The 27950-nt window shown below is 35.4% G+C and overlaps 1 protein-coding gene across 1 annotated transcript; it reads right to left on the bottom strand.

The window, feature by feature from the left end:
• LOC149423181 (uncharacterized) lies at positions 1-27906 on the bottom strand. Its single transcript, XM_089633061.1, has 11 exons — positions 27736-27906; positions 27470-27625; positions 26764-26908; positions 22494-22747; positions 21484-21872; positions 18586-18874; positions 16512-16593; positions 13548-14635; positions 9331-13455; positions 7625-7785; positions 1-18 (listed from the first exon to the last, which is right to left on the bottom strand). The coding sequence occupies exons 1-11, from the start codon at positions 27776-27778 to the stop codon at positions 1-3; spliced, it is 6750 nt and encodes a 2249-aa protein (XP_089489187.1). The 5' UTR covers positions 27779-27906.
• Between the last annotated feature and the right edge of the window lie 44 nt (positions 27907-27950).

The following is a 27950-nucleotide window of genomic DNA, read 5'->3' as shown; positions in this document are numbered from 1 at the left end:
CTAGGTGAATCCGAACGGCTATTGGGAGAATAACAAAAATAAAAATTTATATTTTGTACAAAGAAAGGATAGGACCAAAATTAAAAATCTATTTATAAAAATAGTAGTATCTGTTGCGATCAGAGATTGATGAAATTTTGCACACAAAACATGAGGGAGATCACTGTCTACGTGACATTCCGAAAACCTCTGCGTAAAGCCCGATCAATGCCAGGGACTAGGGACAGATATTAAAAAATTAAAGCTTAAAAAATAGTTGTTTTGAATAAGTTTGCTTTTTCTCGGGTCGTATAGAAAATTTGTTTCATCGTGGTTTAATACAAATATAGTGTTCCATACATTTTCCTTCCAAAACTATTTTCCAATTCATTGAAATAAATATTCTCTGGTGAAACTCCAAACTTGTTCGAAAAACTTACGATATGCTATTTATACCCGTATATCCGTCACGCGACGGCTTTTCAAAATCTATCCAACACCAAATTCGGAAAATCACCCTGTCGACCAACCGCGACGATTCAATGCCTGTATAAATTTTAAAACCGCCACCAAAGGCCTAATACTTCGTTACAAAGCATTCCCAAAGGCCTCAAGCTGCACTACATCATAATACATCTGGATACACGAAGCCCTCGTGGTTGTGAAATCCGAGTTTAATAAGGTGTGAGCGCTCAATGAGGTGTCACTCAGTGCCACATCAATCGAATCGGGACAAAGCAAAGGGGGAGAGGACGGGCGATCAAGCTTTTAGCAATGACTAGATACCTGAAAAATCCACATTTGCGATAATGTGATTTGTACGCGAATTGCTCATTTTCGTTCGTTCGTTATTTCTCATTTGCAATATTCGAGTATATAACGCGAATTATAATATTTCCACGTGATATTTAAAAAAAAAAACTTATTATACTCACAAAATATTTCTTTGTCTATGATTTTGACAAGCTTGAAGCATGAACCTAAAAAGCCCTGGACAGAGCATCGGTGCAATTTTGTTTGAGCAGCATTGAAGCTAAAGGTGAGGGGAAATTGCCTAGCAGTCATCTTATATGACAAACTTTTGAAGTAATTTGTATGCAAAGTGGTATATAATGAACAATTTTATGTTTGTATTGTTAATGCAATTATGACGGCTTTTGATTTTTTTGCTATTTGATGAGACGGAATGGGAAGCCATTAAATTAAATTTCACATCCAAACCGCCGTTCACTATCATTTTAGTTTTTGTAAACGTAAAAGTAAAAACCTACCTGCTCTTGTCAACTATAACGGTAAATAATTTTTTTGAAAAGTCCATTGTTTTTTTCGCACACAATTTTTTTTCCACAGAAGATTCAACTTTTTACTTGAAAACTACCATAAAACTTTGAAAAGATATGAATATGTATATTTTTTAATTATATTGTTTAGAATCACCTTCGAGGATAGTGCACTTTACCCCGGGGCACCTTTAATTTATTTTATGACACAACATAACTCTTGTTGCACAAATAAATAATAACAAGAATTTCAAAAATTACGTGAATTTCGCCGAAAAGTAATGCGAAATTTTCAATCATAAATCCTTGGTGTTGTGTTTAGGTTCTTCAGATCTCTAAATAGTATGAAACAATGTCGCTATTAGTGTCCGTCTGTTTCTGTGAACAGTTCATCTAAACTACGCAACGGATTTTGATAGGGTTTTCACTATTATTTAGAGAATTTCCTCCGAAAGGATGTAGGCATGAAAAGTACAAAATACCGTTTTTTAGGATATGTTTTTTTTACGACTTTTAACAAATGTAAAGAGTAAAGAATTTTTCTATATATGTGAATAGTGTATGTGGCCCGGCTTTTCTTCCATGCAAATCGAGTTTTATTCCCTGGGATCTGCGAAAACTCTGGGAAAATTTTGGGGGGACAGCTAGTCTCTTTCTATTTATATAAAGAACAGTGTATTTTACCTGTGGCGGGCGGCCGCGTGGCGGACTCAATGTATATACAAATCTATAGTTTTATTCCGACTGATGAAATTTTGCATACTCGACTTTCAAAACAAGAGGAAGGTCACTGTCTACATCTGATTTTTTAAAAACTCTGCGTCCTGGCAACGCTGGGGACTTCAGCTAGTCTATTTACACAAAGGAGAGTGTCTGCGTGTGTGTGCCGGGCGGGCGGCGGACAGCGGGCGGGCTTCGTGGATTTGATTTGTATCCAAATCTACAGCTTTATTCATTAGAATAATAATTAGAGAAAGGTTACATCTGATTTCAAAAACTGTGCGTAAAACCCGGGCAACGCCGGGACTTCAGCTAGTTGAATATAAAGTAAATTGGTTTAGGAAAAATAATTATTAAGGCGGTGCACCGTGTCAAACAATAACACTCCTTACATAGATTGAGATAAGGTTTAAATTCCTACTTGATACCAGCCGCCTATTTTGATTTATGGAAGAAAAAAACATGATTAAAAAGTGCTTTATTTTATTTTGCATAGTTCAGGCACGAATGTTTAAAGGTTTTAATTTTTGGAAGACACTTAGTTTGTCTCATTATAAATTCACATTAAAAAGGTCCGTAAGTAGGAGATTTTTTAGCTTTAAAGCAGTTTTTATAGGCCTGATACTTTATTTTTTCCTAGCCTTATAAAGACTCCAACAATGTGTATAATACCAAGATGTGTTCTAATCACAGTATTTAATTAAATCATCTAAATATTTCTAAGCGATCAAATTTTCAAACAAAAAACCCACGATTTTTGCATTACTTCGTAAACTTTACAATTTTTTTTAAATGAGATGAATTAATTTTACTAAAAATAATGGGTTTATTTAAATAGTAACCGTCTTACTATAAATAGATTCTTAAATTCTTACACACCCGTTCAACGTTGGCGTGGTAAAGCCGACCTTGAGCCTAGTTTAAGACATTTTAACCAAACAAACGCCATGGTAATTAGTCAAGTTTTCACTGTTCTGACTTTACGCGCCGGATTATATTTACATAAGGTTTTTTAGTAAGGCTGTAAGTATGTAAAAGTCGAACAGGAATGATTCAATAGCTGTAATTGAACGAGGTTTGTTCTACCACTTAAATTTAATATTATTTTTCAAAATATCATAATCATCACCTGAACATTCATCACTCACTGAAAGTTAGAATATTTCGAGGATTCATAAATTTAAGCAATGATAGATGGGCTTTTTATGGCTATTTTTACAATTTACTCAGTTAGTAAAATTGTATTTTTATGGAGAATATATTTGAAGAGTTATATATACATTCATGTATCAAAAAAAAATACAGTGTGTGGCAAGCCTACGCACGACGGAAGTGAAACTTTTAGTATTCTTCTCTCTCTGTTTTCATTTCATTCTCTCTTTTTTTCTGTCTATTGACATATTTATAAGTAGCATGTAAAATAAAAATAATTAATCAAAATACCGAGCGATTCTACCGGCTCGATTTGTAAGCTATATTTCGACCAAAATATCATATAGGTACCGACCGTTACTTCTAGCCAATTACTCGAGTGAACACCTGCCGGTCTAGAGTCTCACTAAATGGATTTAGACATTTCGGGAGACTCTCGGTTAAAATTAACAAATTTATGTAATTTTTTACTACATTATTACAAATCGTTGATAAAAAAAATAAAAGTTATAAAAATATGGGATTCGAACCCGGGTCCTGCATGACGAGTGTCGAACGCTCTGCCTCTAGACCGCGAGGAGAGGTATCTCGCGCGACGCGGCGTTATCGGCCTTGATTAGTAATTTTAATGATTCAAAATAAAAATAATTTATCAAAATACCGAGCGACTCTACCGGCTCGATTTGTAAGCTATATTTCGACCAAAATATCATATAGGTACCGTAAATTAAAGTAAAGGTAAATTAACAAATTTATGTAATTTTTTACTACATTATAACAAATCGTTGATAAATAAAAATAATTAATCAAAATACCGAGCGACTCTACCGGCTCGATTTGTAAGCTATATTTCGACCAAAATATCATATAGGTACCGTAAAGTAAAGTAAAGGTAAATTAACAAATTTATGTATTTTTTTACTAGGTACATTATTACAAATCGTTGATAAAAAAAAATTAAAAGTTATAAAAATATGGGATTCGAACCCGGGTCCTGCATAACGAGTGTCGAACGCTCTGCCTCTAGACCGTGGTTATTACGTATTCGACCAAAATATCATATAGTCAAAATATCTAAAAGTCGCAGCACGAGAGCATTTTATCACTTTTCCTCGTATTAAAAAAATCACAAAAAGAAAAAAAAAATAGTTAAAGCGGGGATCGAACCTCGGTTCTTCACGACGACAGTCGGGCGCTCTGCCTCTAGACCGCGAAGCTGAGTTTGGAGAGTGACCTAAACTAAGTATATAATATTAGCTAGGCTCCTATAGCGAAATGATCACGGTTTTTCGTGACGGTCATGAGTCGGTTTTACTCCTGTCCTCGAAATTACATGACGCGCGTAAAGAAGTTTCACTTCAAAAAATTCGCCAATACAAAAAAAAGAGTTCACCGGAGGGTATAAAATTAACCCGTTAAGCCTCGAAAGGACATTTTACTAGCCACAAACACCATTGATTTTTTCATTGACAGTTGAATGTTAAAAAAAATTTAAATTATTTTATTGTACAAACGGCATAAAAGGTGAAGTGTCAGTTTCCTCACTATTCTTTCAAAATTATGGTCGTTTCGGGTCAAAATGTACCGGTAAGTTTTTTTGTTAACATTCTCATGTTTGATATTAAAAAAATATATTTTATAAATATCAATGTTTTTTCAAATACAATCATTTCAAATATTTAACTAGTTTCTAAAATTGTATTTCTTTTTACACAACTTCAAAAATAAGTAATATGTAGCACATTTTATATACCTCGGGAGCCTTCCGAAATTCCAAAAATTTCACCGTATCGTTGGGACTTTTAGGTAAAAATATTTTTAAACCCGAAGGGTTAAAGATTAAGGGCGTATATTATACTTTAATCACTATCACTTGACATTTTCAAAATGATGGATTGTAATGGATCATGCACAGAAGCTCAAAAATCGAATCAAAAAATGGATACAAGAATCACTTGTAACTAGCGTTCAAACTCTTGCGTGAAAAACTTTCTTTCGTGTAAAATCGGCAGGTGTGATTACACAGCAGATAAAGGTATTGGAGATAGATAGATAAAGCTTCTGCCAGGCATGAGTTATTATCTTATCTATTTTATTATTTGAGCAGATCTGAAGAACCCTGAATAGCTGCGTTCAAACCTTTTTTCTTCCACGACCCCTTCCGCTACTTAATTCTTTCAGCCTCACATTTCTCTAAAATAGGTATGGTATAGTTTCACTGGCTCCGGACGGACGGGAATCATGTGAGGTATAACATTAATTTATAAGAAATGATTCGTTATTGCTATACGTATAATTTTCATTTATAAGACATGCTTTGCTATTGCTAATGTCTTTCTCGGGCGCCTCTAACTTCTTCCACCATTCACTACTGTGGCCTTTTTAAGACATACAATTTTGTAGTAAATTATTTTTTTGTACCTCATAACGTTTAGTCAGCAGATAGCAACTTTATTTTATATTATTTAGAGAAGATTAGAAACCAGTTAGAATTTAACTCAACCATTTGGAATGCATTTTATAAGACGTTGTCCTGCCACAGACCGCCTTCTATGTAGGGACTAATTAAACTAATTTTCCATCGAGATCCTTGTGCCAATGGTATGAGGTAGTCAGCACAGAAGTGACATAACCCACAAAAATTCCAAAATTAAGTTAATAATCGGAAAGGACTTTAAATGATTTGTTTCATCAAATGGAAGTGGATAGATCAACCAAAATTCCACATTTTCTGTTGCAACGTTTTCTTGAACGACCATTTTAAAACTTTAAACGCATTTATCTCGGCTCGACATTTTTGTCATGCCACTTCTGCACTGACCACCTCAAATTCGGCTCCATCGAAGCCCGAGTCAAGTTAGACTATCAGAAGCTGGGCGTACTGTTCAGGGTCCACAGATACTTTAATAGTTCACAACTGCTGACCCTGTACAAATCACAAGCGCTCCCCTCTGTTGAATTTGGCATCAATAATTTGTTGGTCTGGAGCCCCAAAATACTTGAAAACCCTCGACTCTGCAGAAACAGGCGGTCTGTTTGATAGATTCCCCTATCTTAAGATGCTCTGAGGGACTAGCGTCATTGATCTCTTCGGCACCGGTGTGTAGTCAGGAGACACGTCAAACGCGAGACCAACATTTGTACACAGTTGACATTTACCACTTGAGAATGGGTCATCTCTACGACTCATTCTTTAGTTCAACAGCTCAGCTGTGGAAAGATTTGCCAACCTGTGTTCACTCCTTTCTCTCCTCAAAAAAAAAAACTCCACACAGCATCCCCAAAGATGACACTAGGCCCTGGGGGGGAAAGTGTAGTGATAAAGGGTATTTAAAATGAGTAGATATGTAATCAAATAATTCTCATAACACTATATTATTGTTTATTAGAGTTTATCAAAAACCTGTGTAACCTAAAGACAAAATAAATCAACATCACTAGTTCAATAGCATAGTCTTAACAACAATATGTACAATAATTTAAACAGTTACAAAAATTATATTTACAATAAACTCTTACAAAATTACCACCGCTCGCTAAATTATGTACCATAAAAAAAATATCCGAAGTATTAATTTCGACATATTTTTGTTTTTGGTCTATTCACAATGATATTCATTATTAATATAAAGTTTTTTAAAGAAATAAAAATAACAAAACTCAATAGTATCATAAGATGGATTATGATCTAATGCGGCACTCGACAGAATGTCATAAATAAATAAACATAGACAGTTAAAAATGTCAAAATACATCCTAAAAATAATATACTTCTGTGTAATAAGGGAGTTCTCACTGATATTTATTATTTTATATCGCTAGGAATGGCCATGCAATTTCTCTAGTATTGATTCTATATCTAATTGTTTGAAGAGTTGTTTGGCATCTATTTTGATTTTTTTGGCATTTTCTTCATCTGTTTCACTGGCAGAACCTTGTCTTTTTCTTTTTTCATTTATTTTTTCCTTCCACTCATTCCCTTTTACATTTTCGTTTGTGTTTTCACTGGGTTCACCAGATTTTTCAGCAAATTCCTTATTTAAACCATCATCTTTCTCTCCGACAATAATTATAATTGGATACCTTTTTTCGCTCGACTCACCAGATTTCTCAGTAAATTCGCAATCTGTTTCCCTTAACTCATCAGCTTTCTCTTCAAAATGAGTGTTCCTATATTCACTTGGCTCGCCAGATTTAACAGAAAATTCTTTTTTATTTGTCGTTTCTTTTGACTGATCAAAATATGTGTCAATCTTTTGACTTGGTTCACTATATAAGTCATTACATTCTTTTTTTCTTGTTTCACTGTGCTGATTTAAATTCTCAAACATGTGTTTTGTTTCCACAGAATCTTCGGATTTTCTCATTTGGCATGTCTCAGTATATTCCTGTGTCCTCATACATATAGCCTCATTAAATTTCTCAGACTCCTCTTTTCTCTTTTTACTTGTCTCTTCAAATATGGTGTTTGTAGAACTACGTTCCGATCTAACAGTGTTTTGCAAGTCCTCCTCATCACTCTTTTGCGGACTTTCCATCTCTTGTTCTGATGTTTTATCCTCATAGGATTGCTCAACAAAGTCATCCTCGATAATAGCCTTTGTTAAAGTTTCACAAGTAGCTTCAACATTATCTATACAATGGGGGAATTTGACTGGAGTATAAACAAAAACATTAATGTCAGGTTCAAACAAAATAGAATTAATGGCGTTTGCTGTTTCAGTTTCAAATGAAACATCATGTTCGCTCTCTTTGAGTATATTTTCATATTTTTCAGAAATGTTTGGATTACTATTGGTCTGTGAATCATGTGTAGATTTAGACATTTTTTCAATTTTCGATGGTTGCCTCATGGCACTACCCTTTGAATTGAATTTTTGTTTTCTCAAAGCTACGGATTCTCGCCGTATCACACGTCTTTTTGCTGCGAGGTCTGGTTGCATAGATAACACCTGCTTAAACTCTCCAATCTTGAACACTCGCACTTGTTCTGTGTCAATTGCGGAATTGTAAATTTCCGCACTTACTGTATAGGTATCAATACACCTGGAATCAATAGTCGGCAACTTTTTATTTTTCTTTTTTAAAGTCGATTCTTGACAAACAATCTGTAGAAAGTTTTTAGAGGTTGAATTACAATTATATCTTTCCCAAGTAACGGTGTGTGGAGCATCTACATCGGGGTTTTCCGGAAGATTTGGCAGGATTGTGGCAGGATTTTCAAGTGGTATAGTTGGTTTCATTGCAGTAGGTGTAGATTTTGCAGACTCTGAAAGTAATTCATTCTCATCATAATTAATTTGATTGGTTGCTTCTGGCAACAATTGTGCCGAAGATTCACTGTTTGTTGAGGTATTCTTACTACACGTTTTACTAGACATTATTAAATTCTCTGCATTATCTCGGCTTTTAGATTTAGATGTTTTATTTGTACTTTTGTATTTATTTTTTTCTATACCGGAATTCCTGATTTTTTGTAAACTTTTATTTAGGGAACTACTTTGTTCCTTAGGTTTGTGATGACTTTTAGTGGAACAGGATTTTGTTGAAATTTCAGACCTATCTTTATTACTAGCGTTACTGAAACATGGTTTATTAGTATAATTGTGATGTTTGATTTCTGATGCAGCACATTCTGTTGATTCTATGACCTCACTTGTAACAGTGCATTGACTGTTATATTTTTTACAGATCTCTAAGGCATATAAAACATTATTCTCCTGTTTCTCTGCCTCATTATCAATGAGATCCCTACTCGTCTCGCAGGTATATATTTCAGAACATTTTCCATCTTGTGCAATTGCTTTATGTATTTCTTTATGTTTAAGATCTTTTCCCTTTACTTTTTCCTCTAGGTTTTTAGGTTTAGAAATTCTCAAAGTTGATTTTTCATCCAGTTTTGATGAACTATTTGAGTCGTGGACACTTTTCTCATCTTGAGTGGATGCTTTGCCATTGGTTTTGGAAATGTTGCCGTCATTGTTATAAGATTGGTTGGTTGATATGACTAATTTATTGGAACAATTTCCTGTAAATACTTCATCAAACTCAACAGAATCAGTGAGATCTTTCTCAATCTTTTTAGCACTAATCTCATCAAATCCTTCCTTCTCCAAATTTTTTTGAAAGGGAGTTTTACAACTGTCACTGCTAGAATTCGCTATAAAATTTTTTATTTGAGTAATATCACCCAGGTTACTTTGGGACTTGGCATCAATAGATTCTAGATCAGCATCATCTGAGCTTAGGTGTAATGTCATCAAATCTAAATCTTCCTCAGTAGTAACCCCTTCAGAAGTTTTGGGTGAATGTAATAAAATACTTGGAACGGTTAAAGCTGTGGGATTCTCTACAAGAATTATCTTATCACCAGCAGCATGATCACCAGCAGCATGATCACCAGCCACACTAGGTGCGTGCAATTTCAAATCACAAGAACTTTTATCCTCTAACAAAGCTTCTTTTTCTTGTATGACATCTTGCTTATGATCTTGTGTATTTAGAATTTTCTCTTTGGAATCATCTGTGTTTTTGGATCCTTTGACAGTTGTATTTATGGCCTGAGCTGAGACAATTCCTTTTATAACTTGAACTTCAGCTGTCATAAAGTTCGAATTTGAAGAACTTTCTTTATCTGTAGATAATTTACGTGGAGTGGTAGACTTTCTTCTGGATTTATTGGCTAGCACATTAGAGGGGCAATTAACAAGATTGATTAATTCTTCACGTGACTTATCTGCAGAAGGCGTAGGCTGAGTTGTAGTTGTAGACTTCCTTCTGGATTTATTGGCTAGGACGGCAGAGGGACAATTAACAAGATTTATTAATTCTTCACATGACTTATCTGCAGAAAGCGTAGGTTGGGTTGTAGTTGTAGACTTCCTTCTGGATTTACTGGCTAGGACGGCGGAGGGACAATTAGCAAGATTTATTAATTCTTCACATGACTTATCTGCAGAAGGCGTAGACTGAGTTGTAGTTGGAGCAGTAGACTTCCTTCTGGATTTATTGGCTAGCACATTGGAGGGACAATTAACAAGATCGATTAATTCTTCGCATGACTTGTGTGCAGAAGGCGTAGGCTGAGTTGTAGTTCCTTTTTGTTCAACAACTGTGGAAGGAATTTTAACTACATTTGTCTGAATAATATTTGGTTTTGTAGTCTTCTTCAAAGAGAGTTGTGAATTTTGCACAGGTTTTTTGGGCAAATGGGTTTTGATTTCTTTTTTAGATGATTCCCCTTTAAAAGAATTTAGCTTTCCTATAACTCTCTTACGCTTCTCTTCCATTTGTTGTAGCGTCTTCAATACTTTGGAAGGACTGTTGTTCAATTGCTGTCTACTATTCTGTTTGATTTTATCAGTTCTTGAAATAGGTGTGGAGGTTGAATATTTCCCCGTTTTGATTTCTGTTGGTGGAATCTTAATAATTGGTTCATCATCTGAAGAAGAACACGTTGAGCAGGAGGAACTACTTTCTGACGAGACATACATTTCCAGAGAAAGATCGACTTTAGCAGGTGTCTTTTTCTTACATATCACTTCACCAGTTCCAGGTTTATCAGAGGAGGTATTTCTAGATAAACTTTTGTTTCTGGGTGTGGCTGAAATGATCTGCGGTGGATAATACACTTTGGGTGTGTGTCTCGGCCTAAGCACTCTTTGAGGAATAGTAGGAGAATTTTCTTTTTTTTCAATTTTCTCTGCTTCTCCAGATTCTAGTTGATTTGATGTAGTTTTTGCCATAGCAGCTGTCTTGATAACAAGTGCCGCATGTTCCGGATCAAATTCTATTTCATCCGGTTTATAATATGAACTGCTACCAGAATAATCCGTTGGACGGGAAGAATAAGAACCGGGAGTACAATCCTTAGCAGTAGTTCGGGGTGTCAAACCGGCTAGCAAAGGAGTAGGAAAATTAGGTGTAGGCATATCCAATAATTTCAAAGCAGATGATAGCCCAATTTCATTAAAGAAACCTGGACTGATTTTGAATTTCGGTGTTTCCAAGTGCAAGTCCAGAATTCCACATTTTAAAGGGGTCTCTAATAAAGAAGCTAGATTATATTTGGCATTGATAGAATAAGGGTCCAACTCTCTAGGCATATCTGGTGTAATTTTAACTTGTGGAATGGGTGGTTCCAAGTTCTTTGCTAGTTTGGGTTTTTGGTCTATCGTCTGATTTACCTCGACAGTAGTAGGAGCTTCCATGGCAGGATGTTCTCCTTCGGCTTTAATAACAAGGTACTCCGGTTGGATATCCTTGGAAGACTCTTTTCCTTTCTGTTTGGTTTTACCCTTTTTATTGATGGCTTCGATATTTGGTTCCTTTTTAGATCGGTCATCTGAACTATTTTTACAGTTCACTTTTACTTTAATAGTAGATTTACTTTTCTTAGGCGATATTGGTCTGGTTATAGTATCAGGTATAGATTTTTTACCATTTCGGTCGGTTTCAACTTTAGTTCCATTTTTAGCCATCGATTCCCTTAACAGTTTGATATGTAGAAGATAATCTGTATTGCTCATGTTATCACTTTCCGGGAGGTTGTTACCGTCTTCCATCACCGGCAAGCTACCGCCTTCAAATATGATGGTGTTGGGATTTTTACTGTCACTTACACCAGTATTTTCTTCTTCATTGCCAACATCAACAGCATAGGTTTCACATTTCAATTCAGTTGGGGGTAGGACATTGGGAATAACAACAGTGGCTGAAGTATCCTTTAAGGGTGTTTCAGCATATTCCGAGTCCTGAGTTTTATTAAGAGCATGTTCCAGTAACTTCCCCTCGTCTTCAGTGCTCTTGGAAAGTTCATCATTCAAAAGTTCATTAACTACTTTAGAAGTAGGAATGGTAGTTTTGGTGATTTTTCTTCTTACTTTCTTCACAGTCTTTGGTTTTTCTTCCTTTGGATGATTGAATGAAATTGATACTAAAGATCTCATTTCTTGATCCCAACATTTCTTATCAATATTACGGATGCGGGCCCATTCTACAGCAGCTTCTTCAGCTATCCTTTTTTTCTCTGTCTCCGGATCTTCCACAACCTTAGAATCTGCTTCAACTAATTTGCCGTCTTCATCTTCTTCAAAATCACTTCCACTGCTTTCGGAAACAATATCCTTTTTTTTCAATTTCGGTTTTTTTTTTTTTGATTTCTTAAAACCAGAAGAATCATCTTTGAGAATCTGCCCCATTCCTTGAACATCATCCCATACTTTACTGACCGATTCTTCTGTGGCTGGAATTTCCTTATTCTTGGTGCTTGATCTCCTGGGCTTCATCACTTTGCATTGAGTAGACTTCTCCGGTAATGGTAAGACTGCATTCTCCTTACTTTTGGTGCGTGATCTCCTGGGCTTCATCACTTTGCATTGAGTAGACTGCACCGGTTCTGGTAAGACTACATTTTCCTTACTTTTAGTGCGTGAGCGTTGTGGTTTCTCCACTTTACCTTGGGCCGGGAGCTCAGCGATAGTTGGGAATAGTTGAGATTTAACATTGTGAGCCTTTGGTCTGAGATTATGAACTTTTTTTGTAGTACCATGGGTTCGTAGAGATTGCTTCGGAGAACTCTGAGTTTGTCTAGATCCATCTTCAGAATTTCGAGGAGGCGTGTTGAAATCCAAAACTCTAACATGTGTGAAGCTCCGTCTCGGGGTAGAAGCACTAGTTCGTTTGCCTATTATCAAATCCGGAGTACTGGGTCTTTTGGATTCCAATTGATCCAATACTTTGGTTTCTTGACTTCCCACAGAGTTGGTCGTTAGTGTGTTTGATTCTTGTTGTTGTTTACTGTTTTCAGTTAAAAATTCCTTTTTAAAAACGGGAGCTGTTTGAACTTCAATACTTTTGTGTCCTTCATCTATGATGAAACGGTCATCTTCTGAAGATGCGTTACTTTGAATACTGGAAATATCTCTAGGCTTGAACATTCCTTGCAAGTAATTTGCAGGTAAGTTGGAAGCGGAAGCGGTAGCAACAGGCATTGAACTATTCATTGGACAAGTTTTGGGTTGACTTAAAAGGTGAGAACCGACACCAACATTAATCTTTTCTGATTTACTGATGCCCAATGATGACACCTCAGCAGGAGTGGGTGTGCTAATTGAAGATGCATTTGTGGCCCATATAATGTTAAATGGCTGTATGTAATCTGCTGTATCCTTAACTCCAGGTGTGCTCTTCTGTTTCTTCTCAGACTTATTAGCATCAGCGCGAGGAATTGTGGCAGGAAGGGTTTTAGGCAGCAATTGAGCCGTGTTTCCAGGTGGCATCTTCAGATCCGCAGAGATAGTGTCTGGTCTTATATTTTCACAATCTGAAAGAAAACATGTATGTTAAAAACTTGAAAACCTTTAATTACAAAATTACACATCAAGATAACATTAAATAGCTGTGCATAAAAATTACCCGATTTATTTTCAGGGTGACCATCAGGCAGTACGATGATAGTTGGCATTTTCATAATTTCCTCTTCAGAATAACAGTTGGTTATCAAGGTATTATTCTGTGCACAGGAAGATGTGCCAGAAACTTTGCTGTTACTAATGACAATGTCGGGGGGTTTACCAGTCACTATGTTTCTCCTAAAGTTGCGAAGTGAGGAGCCACCACTACGGCCCATATCCGTATTGGACACTTGTTGATGACTTGTCGATGAGCTGAATGTGACTTCAGAATAGGTTTTAGTACTGGAAACAGGAGGAAGCATTTCAGTTGAAGGTGGATGTGGTTTCGGAGCAATGGGAAGGTAACTCAAATAACGCACCATTCCCGGAACAAACGGAACTTTACCATGTGTGGAAAGCAAGTTATTTTTTCCTATTTGCCCTTGGTCAAAAGGAATTACGTTAGTTTTGCTATGAGACTGGACATCTCTTTGAGGTCTGACAGGTGGCTGATTAGCCAAACCTGGAGAGGCGGGTTGTTGTGACCCTGAAGATCCTACCGAGGCAGTTGAGTGTTGGCTAGTTGATTGACTTGTACCGGGATGGAACTCTTGGCCGGGTGGGATACTGCCATTGTTCTGCGCTTTATCCGGGTGTGACTGAAGAACTTCTACAGATTTGCCTGTTTGATTCGTTTGTGGTAGACTGCACTCCTCAGACTTCTGAGTGACCGGAGGTCCATTGTTAGGCATCAAGTGTGTTTGTATAACTTCATTGGATAAAATAATAACATTTTGGTTTGATTTTAGTATAGGATCCCTGTGGACTTCTATGGTTGGAGAATTACTCTTAGACGAGGTGATGCTGGAATTTTCTTCTTTGTTTTCATATTCCATGTTGCTTCTGTAATTCTCCCTCAAGACATCCATCCTTTTCCCCCCTCTCGGGTACCTCCGATTCCTGCTGAAGGATTTATGCGGAGAGACATTCAACATGTTGATGGACTTTGGTTGTGCCTTCAGTGCGTTGATCCTCTGCTTAGCGAGCTTATCCTCTAAAGTTGTTTTGTTTTTGTCAGAAGTCCAAGACTGTGCAGATGACTCATTTAATCTGAAAAAAGTTCAAAATATTACTAACCTCGGGACGTCTTGACCACCCCCATCTTTGGGAATGCTCTGTGAAGGGGTCACTTTAATCTTTTGCACGCGGCCGTATCAACTGTTGTTACGGCAAAAAGTCTATACTCACACGCGGCCGTATCAACAGTTGATACGGAAACTTTGACGGCCGATATTCCAGCGCTCTTTCGTCATAAATGTATTTCTTGCTCGCTTGGACATTCGTAGAACTATCACGATGCTGACATCTACAAGTATTTCTCAAAAATAAAATTGTATTTCATAAAAAAAGATCCATAATCAAGTGCGCCTCTTCGCGCCTTTGAGTGCTTTAGTTCACAATTTTGTCACCGGATGGCGTTAGTACTAGTATGTTATCTGCGCTTGCGCGCGCCGAGTTGATTTGTGGAATCTGCGCCGATAACATTCTGTGTTCTGCTGTAATATTGAATTATTACGAAAAATTCAAATTAATTTGTTCACTTCAGAAATCAATTTTTTTTTTGATTTCTTGTGTTTCGTCTAGCAAATTCAATTTTACTGTATCCACGAGTGACCATATTGTGCCGATTGCGCGTATTTTTTAACATTTTACTGTGTTACAAAACTGAGTTATTGACTTTACTATATACTTTATTAATTTAAATATATTTTGTTATATATATATATTAGTTATATATTACTAAAGTGCGTGTTATTTTCGTGTTTTATATACTATTTCAAAATTTATTAGGAAACGTTCACAAGTTTTTAGTTTTTTTAATTCATTTGATTTTTCGGATAAAAAATGGCCCATAGTTTGGAAGATGATGAAATTGAAAATATATTGAACGTTTTGGATTCTGATTATGAAATGTCCGAAGATGAATTTGAACCTTCGGAACTTTCAGATACAGAAACTCAAGCGAATGAGTCTGTAAGTGAAGAAGTGCTACACTCCTGGGTGTCTGGACCTCATATTCCAATAGTACACGAATTTGATGATTTTCAATCCGGCGTTTCTGTACAACTTAAAGAAAATTCAACAATGGCGGTTATTATGCAACTAGTTGAGAAATATAAACAAGAGATTTCTCAAATACCAGAGCCTAATACATCAGCCCACCTCAACCCGTTTCGGGTTTTGCCTAAATATGCCGCTAAGTATATGGCCGAATTGATTCCATCAACTGGCAAAATAAAAAAACCGCGTAGACGATGTCGTGTATGCCGATTGAAAAATAAAAAAATGCAGTTAACGAGATACGTATGTAAAGAATGTGGTGTGTCTTTATGTATCGAACCCTGTTTTAAAGTTTACCATAGTTCCAAAAAAATGTGACAGACAGAGATTCCTCTAAAGTGCTTAAAAAACAATATTTATTAAGTGATATAAAATTTATGTGTTATTTTTAAGTGTTGAGTTTAGAAAAGAGTTTGAGAAAAAGTTTTCAGAACTAAAAATGATAAGTGATCATGGTGTCCCACTTATGTCTATCAACGCAGTGGCCTAATTACACACACGGCGAGTGAATGGCGGGACCACATTCAAAAGATACGGTACGTCTTTGTATGAAATTTTATGTTTTTGTTTTTATAAACATCTAAGAGTGTTGACACACGAGGATTTGTTTTCATATTGTGGAGAATAATCTGTTCTGTCTATATAGTCCAATAAATAATGCCAGAATGCTATAATTTGACATTTAATTGCGTGCATAGGTATTTGAAAATATGTACCGCGTACGGGTATAGATAAAACGGAGCAAATTAACGCGTTCAAAAGGTTAAGGAAAGAAAAGATTCAATCTGGATTCAAAGCTGGGAAGCATTTTGTAGGAGTTTGTGTGAATGCACCATAATAAAATAAATCAAAAATGTTAACTCACTGAGAATGGCAAGATTTTTCAGGAGTGCTGGTACCGGGCCGACTGAGTACATCTGAATCTGAAGAACTCTCAACGGAAGCGGCTGAAAACATAAATCAAAAATGTTAACTCACTGAGAATGGCAATGGGAGTGTGGATTTTTTATTTATTTTTTGTTTTTAATGGAAAAAAAATGTTACCGGACAGCAAAGCGCCCATAACATTTTTTACTCCAAATGTGCTAAGGAATAGCTTGTTAAAGTTTGTCGGGTACGTGCCGATACACCCTGTATACTGATTTTTCCAAGGCATTCCATAAGGTCTGCCACAAAATACTAATTAATAAATTTGTAAAATTGGGGATAAGGGGCAATTTATTGGCATGGTTGATCAGTTACTTATGTGATAGATCACTTTTTGTTAAGATTAATGACTGTCTATCCTATGAATTTATTGCTACCAGCGGAGTCCCACAAGGTTCACACCTGGGACCTTTATTATTTATCCTATTCATCAATGACGTTACCAGCATTTTCTACAATATCAAAGATTTACTTTTTGCCGACGATATGAAGTTGTTTTAGGTCATTAATGATGCTTACGACTGCATAATCTTGCAAGAGAACCTTAAGGTTAAACGCAACGCTCGTTGTATTCTACGTGTTCACAGATGGCGTTAATTAATTAATTTTGTTTAAATACGCTTTTGCAAGGTATTGCTTTACAGTATTAAGACAAATTATTTGTTTGCGCCCTCATATAAGCAATATGAATATGAATAAATAGTTTTGTCCATATAAAAACTCAATTCTATCGAGAAAGGCATACAAATACAATATTGGATTGAATCATCTGTAAAATATTGTATTTGTGTGCCTTTCTCGAAAGAATTAATTCTTTAAACGAACAAAACTATTGATTCATATTCATATTGCGTATATACGGGCGCAAACAAATGATTTGTCTTAATATTGTAAAGCAATACCTTGCAAAAGCGTATTTAAACAAAATTAATTAATTAACGCCATCTGTGAACACGTAGAATACAATGAGCGTTGCGTTTAACCTTAACAACTTTCAAATGGTGTTCTAGTAATAAACTGCAACTAAATATTAACAAATGCCAAGTTAAGAGGTTCCACAAAATCAAACACCCAATAATGTATAATTATTCATTGTGTAATGTTGACTTAATCTCTGTAATCTAAATACTTGACCTAGGCATGTTTGATCAGAAACTATGTTTTGTATCTCATATAACTTCTATAGCTAACAGGGCTATGAAAATGTTAGGTTTTATATGTAAGAATTTCCAAGGATTTTAAAAATATCAACACATTAAAAATTCTGTTCACATCTCTCGTTAGAAGTATTCTAGAATACAACTGTACAATTTGGTCACCTGTCTTTAATAACCACATTAATAGCATTGAAAGAGTCCAACGCAAATTTTTGAGGTGTATTAATTTTAGGCTTGGAATTCCTTTAGAAACAATAGATTATGATTTTTTTATTACATTCATCGAAATTGCTAAGTGATAGAAGAAAAATTTTTGATCCTATATTTTTATACAAAATTATATATTATCAGTTGGATAGCCCTGATATATTAATGTTGATTCAATTTCATGTACTTACCATTAGATCAAGGTCCTCTAGTATGTATTATTGAGACTATTATACAGGTCCAGGTCCTCTGGACCACTGAACTACATCGGCTTATTTCCAACACGCCAAATAATTCAATATGTATTAGTACTTCAATCAACAATTACTGCTCATTATATTTTTTTCTCCTACCTCCTGGAAACGTTTTCTCCTACCTCCTCCTGGAAATGTGGTCCCGAGCACTGACCGGACATCAGAAGGTTTCGGGTTCATTTTCCGTCGGCAGCATTTATTTTTACTCAGGAGATATTTTCAATTTGTATGGATATTATTGCTTATAATAATTTGTTATTCATTTTATTATATATTTATTTGTACAGCGCCCTTGAGGTAATTTTTACAAAAAATGCGCTACACAAATCAGCCAAATATTATTATTAACTCTGCAGAGCTGTTCATAGATATGTTTTTGAAAAATGGTACTAACCTAAAACCTCATTCAGAAGTTGATCAAATATTGGGTCCTCCTCAGTTTTGTCTACAATGGACTTTATAACCGTATCGAATTGTGGAATATCGTCTTCAATGGTTATCACATGGTTATTGGGGTCCTTATTCACATCTCGCACCAGAGATTGATCTCTCTCATATTGGGTTGTGTTGACAATGGTGGAGTCATCAACCATTTTACTTGTGTTAGAATTGTATAACTTGTTTATGTTTTCAGCTAACTTCTCATGGAGTTCTGTGCAGTCTAGAAGCGCATTGGTTATGGTCTGAAATGAGACAAGCAAAATTAAAATAAAATATACTCAATCATCATTCCGTACTTATACAAACAGATATCGTCTGAAACTCTACAATAAGGTATTTGAGTCCATTTTTTAATCAATATTCAATACTAATAATATTCACACCGAACTTAAATATCTTACTTTTTTAAGTTCGTTTTCATAGTTAAATTAATTCTCAAAGTTTGAATTTTTTAAAACCTGCCAAAATGACTGTAATCTGAGCTGAAAGAGGCCGGGGGCGCATGGCCATCATCTGAACTATGAATGATATCTTTTTTGTTATTTGTTTTTGGGGTATTATGCCGTGTTGCGCTAACTCCTTCTTTAGCCAACGTTTCGGACAGCATTGCAGTGTCCATCATCAGGGCAGATGTCTTATTATGATCCAAATAAGACATCTGCCCTGATGATGGACACTGCAATGCTGTCCGAAACGTTGGCTAAAGAAGGAGTTAGCGCAACACGGCATAATACCCCAAAAACAAATAACAAAAATACTTTTGGCCGTGAAAATCTTAAATCATATATGAATGATATCGTTCGCTAGTCAGTAGGGCATTTGGAATGGAGAATTTTTTTATTCTTCAATAAGAAATTCCAATACATATTTTTATCAATGATAAAATTAAGGAGATTTTTTTTAACAATACCAAGATTTCATGGAATTATTTAGATTATTTTTTTTTATTACTTTCCGACTTTATGTCCGGGTTAAATCTTCCCCACAGGAAAAACTAAACCCTTTCACACACTTTTCCACAAATGATCATCTAGTCAATCCACATTATGCAAGTGCATTATATAAGCATAATAAATACAAAATAATACAAGAACAACACGTCAAATCACCATAGATCAAATGGGAAAATAATTCACTGACTCCAGATATTTTGAAATCAGAGGGCTCGGCCCGGTAGAACTTCTAATTGGACCTATAAATCCTACTGATCCCTAAATATAAATATTTAAAAAAATCTTTCGTAATCCTACATGTATTTAAAATACTGATTTTTGTATTTTTATAAATAAATTTATTTAGATTATAATTAATTAGAATTTGTTTATCCCGTTAAGTCCCCTACACGGTATATACTGATTGTACTCGAAAGCGGGGTTAAATAAATATTAACACATTTTGATCGGGCAGTTTTCGGCCGCGTACTAGTGCTGGTAACGGGTGATTTTTCGCGTAATTTCGCGCTAACGTAGACCTCTAGAAAAATTGATATAACTTCAAAAATATTTGTTTGATTTCAATAATTCTTTTTGCAAATTATTTATTTTATTTCATTTTATCTTATTATATTTAGAAATGTATTCTTCATCGTTTAACTAGTGCAGAATTTCACATAAAGTAGGAAAGTTTTGAAAAAAATAATATTTTTTTTACATAACATCCTTTATTTTACAAATTATACACAAAAATTATTTCTAAATGTAAAATAAAAATTATTATCGCATGGCTACAACCCTACAGACGCTATATAGCGAAAACTCAAGTATATTGGAACCCGTATTTTAACGTGACCCGCGCTCCACTAACAATCTATCAAAAACGTATAAATACGTGATCCGCTCTCTAGCATTAATTTGCTAAAAACGTATTAATACGTGATCCGATTACAATGTGTTAACATAAATTTGAAATGAGTTCCTACTTATTCATTTTTACGAAAACATTTCAGATCTAAGAAATTCAGGTCGCGGTCGAGCTTGGTGTCCTGTAATTTTAGTTGCATTAGCTCTTATTGGCTTATATTTTACCGCTTTGAATTCCCAAAACACAAAACCTTTTAAAATGTCAGGAGATAATGCAAATTATTATTGTATCATACAGATGTGGAAAAAATAGAAGTGTTACAAAGCAATATTTATCGCAGTTCTGAGACATTTTTATGTAAAAAATGGAAGGTGCGATGTTGATGCGATAAGCAATCCTTTTTCTGACATATATGAACATGATATAATATTCACATTGTTTAAAATAGTTTTGTGTGCTAATGAAGAGAAATGTTAAGATCACAGTCACCTAATTTAAGTAACATTCAATAAAACTAAAAAGACAACCAGAAATCATCTCAGAACCTCAGATCACCGTACAAAACTGCAAAACACAAAACTGTATGGCTACCTCTCCCTCTTACTCGCAAAGTATGCATGCAAGGTATATTTACGGATACATAAATATATGCGTATGTATGTGAATGTGTAAGCATATATATGTACCCGCCTCAGAACAGTAATCTTCTAGTGAGGCGGGTTACTTACTTGTTTGTATATGATAATATCATTTCACTAAACGCCCGGGTTGCCGGCAATTAAAAAAAAAAAAAAAAGAGAAAAGGATGCACAAAGATGTTTAGTAATTACATTACTACATAACTCAAAACTGAGTACATTTGACATCAGATTTCGTTTCACCAACCATGTAGTGTTTAAACAGTATAGCTTTTAAATCATTTTTAATAATTCTGAGAGTCAAAATATATGCATATTAGGAATCGATAGTGGAATTTCTTATTCCCTCAAAATATTGCCAAGATATTAACAAGAAAATAAAATAATTAATTGAAAAATAAATGAATACTTACAGTGACATTAAAAGAATCGCTAGGAAAACAATCTGTCATGTTTGCCTTTTTGATGGTAGAGCAATCTTTTATCTTGGAGACAATCTTTTTAGCAGGGGTTTTGTAGAGATTTTTATCAGAACCATCGGGCATTTTTACAAGTCCTAGTGCCTTCCTGAACTCTAATTCTTCATGATCCATCGATTTGTACTTATTCCTAGATTTACTACTCTCCAGGGTCTTGTTGGGGTTCTCCTTGTAAGTCTGTGTGACGTTGTGGTGGGTTTTGCTACATGAGGGTTTAGAGTTTGCCAAACTGTTTCGGTAGGAAGTGGAAGTGGATGGAGGGTTCCACCCGCCTCTGGGAGCTGATGATATTCCGACAGGGTCGCAGTTGCATCTTGAAAATCCTGCAAACAAAAATATCTTATATTTATTTGACATTTATTATATTTTAATTAGAGGAAGAATGCTGATATACCCTGGGTATATTGTTGACACAAGGAACATCCTTGATAATCCTGGGGCTCAAAATTGCCTGATAATTCTAGGTTTTCCAGAGCAGTTTTTACATTTTTCTTTGATACATTTTATGTGATAGGGAATATCTTTCAAAATTTTATGTTAGAAACTGCAAAAATTTACATAGTTTTGACTAAAATTTAAGGTTTTATCCACACCAGAAGATTCAAAACGTGTTATTCAAAATTTTTGCCAAAAAAAAAAAATATTTTTGTCCGTGCACGAAAATTTGTATGTGATTAAGGGATCTATGAAGAATTACTATTTGAAGAGACTATAATAATTATGGCTAACGCTGCATTTAGTTGCATGTAGGTTAATGTTCACACTGTTTTATTTTTATGCAACACCTCACAAAAGCTTCCCCATCTATACCGTGTACAACCAAGGAAACTAGGTAACAGCCAACTTAATAAATTCAGCCCATTAATCGAGATCTGTCAAGTGGAAAGTTTTAGAATGAATCGGACCAATATAAATTATTATTATTATCATTACTGTTAACTCACTCTTATTCCCTGGCAAATCTGCCGAATTTGTAGCTTCAGCCAGGCTCTCATTGGACCTGGTAATGTGATGGATGTGGCATCGTCCCTGATTTCCACGGCGCTGTGGTTCCACGTGAATTCGCTCATTTGAAGCGGCTCGGTAAATAGTGCTAAAAGACTTCTCTGTCTTGATAGTGATGACACTGTCACAACTGTTGCTGCGGACATGCCTTGACTTGTACCCCCTGGCTGGTGTATCTCGAACAGAGTGGAGACTGTAAAGTACAACATCAAAAATCATTAATTTTAATTCTTCCTCAATTTACCTGGCACTATGGAAATAAAAAAAGATCAATATTATTTCAAGTTCCGAGCTATTAAGGGACAGACACCCCTTGCTTTATTCACTTCCATACATCATTTCAAACATGAACTTGGTTATTTTCACTCTTGATGTTGTGACTTTGGAGTGTTTTATTCCGTTTGCACGCTCACTTGTCCAAACTATGTAAGCTTCCATCTTAATCTTGTTCATTAATTGATTAATAATTTGGGAGGTAATATGGAGGAATTTGGGTACTGCCGTCCCAGGAACCATACTCTGGGTTACCAACACCACTGCCACAGGTCGCCTGAAGTGGTTCACAACGTTTGGTGACTTGGATGGTGGCAGGGATGCCCTGCCGCTGATTCTGTGCCTGTTTGTGACTGGTAGGACCCAGAATCCAGAGTTTGGAGTAGGCTGTGCGACCTCGAGAGCCGGCTGTATTAGACCGGCTCAAGTACAGAGCTTCCTAGAAACTGTGCGTCTTGTATAGAGCTAGTAGATCCTTCAACAGTGACCAGCTGCTAACAATTGAATTTGGGAGCCACCTCTAGGCTAGAGCCCCACAACACTTGATAAACATACTGGATTCTGTGCAAAGGAGAGCGGTCCATCTGATTGACAATCCGTTATTAACAGACCGATTGTCATCTCTAATGCACAGACGCAATGTAGGTATGCTAAGTCCATTCTACAGGTATTTTAACGGAGCCTGCTCAACGGAGCTAGCAGCATCCCATTGACACGAGTGAAACAACCATTCACAGTTGATGTTGGCTTCAACGGGTTGTTTCTTCGATTCACTTTCGTGTAAACCAGCTCGAATGTAGACCAAACTACAATTTTCTATTTTTCCTCCTTCATATAATCCGGGCCTCTTCAAAACCCACATTAATAAATCCCTTCCTACAGCCCTAGTCTCACAACAAAGCTGGCCAACCAGGTGGCAACATAGTTCCCCTTACACTGTACAGACATGGGCGCTTTTGTGAGATGTCATATAAAAAATATAAAATTATTTTAAACAAAAAAATAATTAAAAAAAAATCATGCTCACATCAGCCTGGCACTCTTTATTTGCAATAGGGTTGTACACACATCGTTGTACATCAACTACACACAGGAGACCAATAACACTATATACATTTGCCTTGTATGTTTTATTATACATTATTATGTCTGGCATCATTATTACAAATATTTGTGATGACGTTTGAGTCAAAGCAAAACATGGTCAGCATTGTAGAAGGACTGCTTTAATTTGACAATATTTTATCCCACTGGTATCACTGCTAGACCAGTAGCAGACAACCGTGACTAGCATAATTAATTCTGCATCTAGCGTCTTAACCCTGCGGTTGACTACTGCCCCCGTCGTTACACAGTAGGCTCCGTACGAATTCTCTGTAAAACATTATTCTCGCAAAAAATTCATTGTCAGAATCATGTCGGGGTCACCAATGTAGAAAGGTTTATTGTCATCAGAGAGGTTGGAATATAACCTCCCGATTTACAGTACTTCCTAATCCGTAAATCAGTGTTCAGTTGTTGATGTGGAGATGTTGATTAAAACTCTCATATTTCTTATTTATATACAGGGTGTATCGGCAAGTACCCAACAAACTTTAACCAGCTATTCCTCAGCACATTTGGAGTAAAAAATGTTATGGGCGCTTTGCTGTCCGGTAACATTTTTTTTCCAATTAAAAACAAAAATAAATAAAAAATCCACACTCCGTCACTGTCAGAGGCGGATTTGCCCTTAGGCCTATGTAGGCCCGAGCCTAGGGCGGCCAGATATTAGGGGCGGCCAATCATGACAAAAAAGTCACAGATGATAACAAGAAATTACTTCCTAAGTACCTAAATATTCTACGTACGAAATAGCGATATGCAAGAGCGGTCAAAAGGCCTCCCTCACCCAGTCTCTCTCGATCCGGCCCGCCACGCAGCAGGTGGGTAGACGTATCCGCCGCCAAGACCTGGACAAATCTCACCCCATGAACCATGAATGATAATGGCAGGAAAATTAAAACGGTTTTGACCCTAGGAACTTACTGAAAAGTTTGGATACTCCTGGTCAATATGATGGGTACTGAGAAAGGGGCGGCTACATGGCCTAGGGCGGCCAAGACTGCAAATCCGCCTCTGGTCACTGTCATTTGCATCGTTTCTCGTGTTTCAGTGGTTATTGGCAAGTGTGTCAAAAAGTGTCCTCGCTCTTTCGTACACACTAAATAATAATAGTTAAAAATGACGCGAATGGTGCCGTGCCATTTCGTTGTGATTGTAAAAGCGCGCCAACGTAGGTACGTACGGATATTATTCAACGAAACTCGAACAAAATATTGCCAGATGGGTTTTCAAACTTTGACAAAGGATAAAACATTGGTGACATGTGGTGAAAATATGAATAGTAAATTTTTTATTAAAAAAAATGTTACCGGACACAAAGTGCCCATAACATTTTTTACTCCAAATGTGCTAAGGAATAGCTGGTTAAAGTTTGTCGGGTACGTGCTGATACACCCTATATACTAGCGTTTCATTCAACAATTACTGCTTGTTACATTTTTTCACCTGAAACAACACGTTGGCCCGTTGGCGTCATGTATCTTTTATCAGGAGATTTTTCAATGTGGATGAGTGTTTCAGGCTAATAATTATTGTTTATAAAAATAAGTGTACTATTTTATCTAAAATAATTATCACCATTAATAGAAAACATTGCATCGTCCAAATACCTACAAGGAAAATAAATTTGAAAGTACAGTTCAGTTTTGAAAATACTTATTAAGATTGAAATGACTAAATACAACAATTGACGTATTATTAAACCATTTCTTATCTAGATTACACACAAATGAATGATAGATCACTCAATAGCTTAGTCACAACAAAACTTCAAATATGGTGTATGAATAAAAATGAGATTATGTAATAACCAGAGATGTGCTTTATTTCAAATAAATCCATTTCAAATGGAAATGCAAAATGCAAAATGGGTATTTTCCATTTTGCATTTTAAATGCTTTTCTCAATACATTTTCCATTTTAAATGCTTTTTTGCAACATTCTTCGTACTATCTCCACTCATCTTTTTTTCATAAGCCCCAAATATCAGTCGGTCCTCAACCTCGCTATGAGAGATAATTTACATTTGTCAAGTTGCTCCCTGGTAGGAGCCCTGGAAATTGAGTGATACCATTACAAAAAATACTGATTCAAATACTGAACATGGGGCCATGACGCTATAATATTAACTGCTAAGTTTCTATGTTTTTACGTTGGCAGCATTAGTCCGGCGCAAATTTTTTGTTGTCTCATAATCTGTAGTCGTGGTGTTTTTGGATTTACCATCATGTAATATGTTTGTTCTACATTGATGTCCATCATTAAATGACAAAATTGTTTAAAAATTCTATAATTATTTTAATTGTTTGACCTCAGAAACCATTTTGCATTTTCAATTCTTTTTTAAATAGGTATTTTGCATTTGAAATGCTTTTCTAAAAACCATTTTGCATTTTGCATTTTCAAATGGAAAAGTTTTGACCCATTTCCATTTGGCATTTCAAATGGTTTTGGGTACCCATTTTGAACATCTCTGGTAATAACCAATACAACAATATGCATTTAATTAACACTAAATTGATTGAAATAATGATCAATATGTAAACAAAATCAAATGGACAAAATAATTGAGGTTATAAACATTTTCTATATTCATAATATTATAAATTGTAACATTAAACCAATAGTGACTCATTGATATATGGTTTGTTAATAATGTAGCCCACACTAGGGTGCATTTTTTTAGTTTCAAAAGAATGCATAAATATCTTTTTACAGGATAGTTAAACTAACAACAAAATGATAAAAACCATGCCAAAATAAAATTATAGATTTAATAATACTGGTTGAAAAATAACCATTAACAAAATAATTAAGGTAAAAACTACAAACCTTTGAGACAGTTTTTCAGTCTTAATTTTGGAATTGCCATCATTTCCATTGTCATCGACAAACAATTTGACCTTCTCCAAAAGACTTTGACATCTTAATACTTTCTTCTTAAAATCCTCATCGCAATTGAGAACTGAAAAATTTACTTTGTATGGACAAAGTTGAATAAAATAATAAGTAAGAATCATTAAATGATTGCATATAAATCGTAATAAACGAAAGAACATTATAAAAAATGTGTGTGTGTGTATTGTGGGTTTAAAACAGTTAAGTGACATAATGATAAATATAGGTCATGCAGTAAAATAACACTAATCAGACAAAAATTAACTGAACTGAATCGTATTTATTATAAAGCGATCAAGTTAATTCCTACAAATACCATTGGAAAACATCAAGAAACATTTTGATGACATTGGACGCAGAAAATTATAGACATCAAAACATTGGAATTGTCTTTCAAATAGATCTGCTGAGTTCAAGAGATAGATTCCATTCCATACCAAGTATATTGTAAGGGGAGTATATTATTGCAGCAGCAAGAAACCAATAATATTTAGCAAAAAAAGATTCACATATAAGCATGGGTGGGATGTTTTCATAGTTTTCAACGAAAAACAGTTTGTTTAGTATGGCGTGTGGGGTGATGGTTGGGTTCATAAGGTTCGTAAGAAATAATAAGTAGTAAGAAATACTGAGAACTTACTGTGAGAGTGAATGGCACAATATTCATCCAGAATGTCGAGCAAAGACAACCCCATTATCCTAGTAAAGAAACCTCTTCCTCTACATTCTTCCAAGTGGCGACATCCATTTAGGAATTCATCATAAGCTCTCATACATCCTTGTTCCTCTAAATAACCTGAAAATCATAAAAATTGAAAAAATCGTTGAGAAAGGGGCATAAAAACAAAGAAAGACTTTCCCGCCAAACAAAAACTAATGACGCCTAATCCAAGTTAACGGTCTCACCTAAAACCAATCTCGCAACTTCTGAAGGTAAAAAGGCACCCATTTTCACTATATCACACGAAAATGGTTATGTGTCCATCAATGGAGATAACAATATAATGTTTTAATCATTAATTCTAAAAACCACAACACCAACATTTTGAGGTACACATACATAAATAAACCACTCAACTCAACACATACTTTTTGAACCATAGACAAAAAACCTTAGATAT

The sequence above is a fragment of the Hesperophylax consimilis genome, chromosome 6 (genome assembly GCF_061612785.1).
Source record: "Hesperophylax consimilis isolate HC1 chromosome 6, BYU_Hcon_1.0, whole genome shotgun sequence".
Classification (NCBI taxonomy): Eukaryota; Metazoa; Arthropoda; class Insecta; order Trichoptera; family Limnephilidae; genus Hesperophylax; species Hesperophylax consimilis.
Note: the sequence above shows the minus strand (reverse complement) of the source record. Positions and strands in the feature narration are given on the sequence as shown.

Coding starts and splice junctions, on each gene's coding strand:
- LOC149423181 (XM_089633061.1), bottom strand. CDS start 27,778: ATGGGTGCCTTTTTACCTTCAGAAGTTGCGAGATTGGTTTTAG. Junction 26,909..27,469: donor TTGTGCCATTCACTCTCACA/GTAAGTTCTCAG, acceptor GTCCATACAAAG/TAAATTTTTCAGTTCTCAAT. Junction 21,873..22,493: donor AGATTTGCCAGGGAATAAGA/GTGAGTTAACAG, acceptor TTTTGTTTGCAG/GATTTTCAAGATGCAACTGC.